Source organism: Taudactylus pleione, unplaced genomic scaffold (assembly GCF_031769625.1).
Source record: "Taudactylus pleione unplaced genomic scaffold, aTauple2 ptg000094l, whole genome shotgun sequence".
NCBI classification, from domain to species: domain Eukaryota; kingdom Metazoa; phylum Chordata; class Amphibia; order Anura; family Myobatrachidae; genus Taudactylus; species Taudactylus pleione.
Genome location: NW_028284496.1, coordinates 1,925,106 through 1,928,276, shown reverse-complemented (window position 1 = coordinate 1,928,276; position 3,171 = coordinate 1,925,106). Strand labels below are relative to the sequence as shown.

General features: G+C 49.8%; 1 protein-coding gene across 1 annotated transcript; it reads left to right on the top strand.

The window, feature by feature from the left end:
* The first annotated feature begins 877 nt into the window (after nt 1-877).
* On the top strand, nt 878-2,593 carry LOC148526755 (uncharacterized). The gene is made up of 2 exons (XM_088469825.1): nt 878-1,257; nt 2,137-2,593. The coding sequence occupies exons 1-2, from the start codon at nt 878-880 to the stop codon at nt 2,591-2,593; spliced, it is 837 nt and encodes a 278-aa protein (XP_088325951.1).
* The last annotated feature ends 578 nt before the right edge of the window (nt 2,594-3,171 follow it).

Below are 3,171 nucleotides of genomic sequence, written 5' to 3'. Positions count from 1 at the left end.
AGTAAGGACCCTTCTCCATGTCCTCTTCTGTGCGTTAACCATAAGTCCGGACAGAGAGGGGACCCAGCAGCAGATAGCATGCCAGCAGCCAGGGCCCAGGCTTGGAGAGACAGCAGAAGCATTTCAAATTCTGATCAATCATAGCTCGCGGACCGACAGACAATCAGGAGTGGCCATCGGTTCATGTGAGGTGATTGGCCTGCTGCCGCCACCAACTTTGAGAATTGAAATGCCATTGTGCTCGTGCTGTTTCAATGCCTGGCTGCCTTTCCGCAATCAGCTGCTGGGCCCTCCTCCATCTGTGCCCAGGACACTAGTCCCGGCAGGAGTGCCACCTGATTTTTGGGAGCCTTTCGGCCATTCTGGGAGAGTAGGCAAGTATTCTCAATATGCACCGTGTGGTATTACAGCGTCTACAGATGCTCAAACTGGGCATCTCAGTCCTTGCATATACATAGGCATGTACAGTATGTACACCAGGGAAAGTCTGTGTAACAGCATTTGCATAGAGTCTTAGACAGACAACCACTAATAGTCTCAGTCTCGGTTGCATCTGCGTTCAACTCTGAATTAGGCCCATTGTTAGATACGAGTATAATTCACTTGCACGTTAGCGGCTTATTGAAGTTGATTGCACAGATCCTTGTTTGACCACTGTTTATTATGCTGGATTTGATCTGCCATTCTGTAACTAATGTTTGTTTTACTTTGTCTGCATTCAGGAAGTGAAGAAGGCGGCCATGCCGGTATGCCGATAGCCAGGTAAATTGTCACTGGCATTGAGGAGTTTATTGAGACCAGGAACACTACACAAGGAGAGAAAACAGTCTACAATCCCAGTTCCAGCCAAACATCGCCGGCCATTGTTACAGTCATCATGTCATATTTTGGGAAAATAGATGAATTTGATCTGGCAAATGATGACTGGCTGGTGTACACTGAAAGGCTGGAGCAGTACTTTATCGCAAACAATATTGATAATAAGAAACAAGTGGCATTGCTATTATGTGTTATGGGGAGAAAAGCTTATGGAGTACTACACGGCTTAACCGCCCCTGAGGGACCAGATAACAAACCATTTGCAGAGATTGTAAGGATTATGCACAATCATTTGTCCAGTAAGCGGCTACTGATTACTAAACCAATTCGATATCATGAAAGGAACCAGAATGAGAAGAAACCCATCACTGATCATGTGGCAGGACTGAAGAGACTGTCAGAACACTGCCAGTTTGGTGATGGGTTAGATGATGCCTTAGAAGCATACTTTCCTAGCCACCCGGAAAGGCCTGGAGGCTCAAAAAAATCAGGTGGCACTCACGGCCACCCAGAGAGTTGGACAAGACTCCCGGAAGCTGGGGCCACCCAACCATCGCCACCCACTTCCCCAGTGAAGTTGGCTCCACAGACGGCCAATGATGCAATTCATCATGGCTCCTCCTTCCGTTCCACAATGCCAGGAATTTCTGAATTGCATATTGGGGGGCGAGGCTGCAATGAAGCGATTCCATCGTCACGCCGCATGACCAGCCCACGTCCGCCGAGCCACACCTATCGCCATCCCCAGACCCGCCCATCTTCGCCAGGCTATGCTCCCTGGAGGAATCAGCCAAAAGATTGGCAACTATACCCGAGATATAGCTCAATGTATGAAATTACTAAGGAAAGTGACGCAATTCATCGTGGCTCCTCCTCCCGCTCCACAATGCCGGGAACCTCTGCATTTCATAGTGGGGGGCGAGGCTGCAATGAAGCGATTCCATCGTCACGCCCCATGACCAGCCCACGTCCGCCAAACCACACCTATCGCCGTCCCCAGACCCGTTCACCTTCACCAAGCTATGCTCCCTGGAGGAAGCAGCCAAAAGGTCGGCAACCATACCAGAGAGATAGCTCAATGTATGAAATTACTAAGGAAAGTGACGCAATTCATCGTGGCTCCTCCTCCCGCTCCACAATGCCGGGAACCTCTGCATTTCATAGTGGGGGGCGAGGCTGCAATGAAGCGATTCCATCGTCACGCCCCATGACCAGCCCACGTCCGCCAAACCACACCTATCGCCATCCCCAGACCCGTTCACCTTCACCAAGCTATGCTCCCAGGTGGAAGCAGCCAAAAGGTCGGCAACCATACCCGAGAGATAGATCAATGTGTGGAATTACTAATGAAGGAATGCAAAAAAACCTGCTAACAGAAACAGAACCTCCATTTCAATGTGCAGAGCAGATAGCGGTGTTTAAGGAAACAGAAGCTAAAGAGGGCACTGTCCTGCAAACAAGAGACAAGGAAGTGTCTACCATTAACAAAATGGAGGCAACTGTTAACTCAGCTGATATAAGCTACCAATATGGCAGAGGCTCACATGTTCCAGGGGAATGCATCTTCCAGAATGAGCTCAGTAGAAAGTGCAATAGAAAGGGGCATATGGAGAGAGACTGCCCGGGACCAGCAAGCAATGAAGCAACAACAAATACAATTGTGAGTATTAAGTCTCCTTTAGAGAAAAGCATTTCTGTAAAGGGATCGGCCAGTTTACAACTTTTCGATATGGATTCAAAAGAGAACTGTGCTCCTCCCCTCAGGGGCATTTAAGAGAGGAGGGGGCCCGTGTGCAGCCTCGTTTGGGCCCCCTCCTCTCTGACGGCGGCACTGAGCACTGTAGATTCTGGCTTCATGCCAGAATCTACAGTGCATGCGCGGGTCTCCAGGAAAATGGCGCCTGCACCTACTTTCACAGGGACATCTTTTCTGCGCATGCGCAACTCACTGGGAAAATGTCCGCCGCCATTTTCCCAGTGAGTGTTTGCTGCTCTACAGTGCCGGTTCGGAGCTGCGGAGCAGCGCTTCAGGAATCAGCGGAGAGGTAAGTATAATTACCTATGGGTGCAGGGTGTGTGGTGTGGGCCACCCTGGACCCGGGGGCCTGTGTGCCCCGCACACCCTGCACCCATTATAGATATGCCCTTGCCTCCCCTATAGCGTACTGCCATAACTCAGTGTGGATATTTCCAAATCCATGGTTGGAAACTAAGGAGGTGTAAATGGTACTAATTTGGTGCATACAACGGATATAGGGCCTGATTTCGAGATTTACGCTAATCCAATCGCAGCTGCATTTTCTCACAGATCGCAATTGCTAAAGTACCTTCCAAAGCACAGCCGAGCATAGG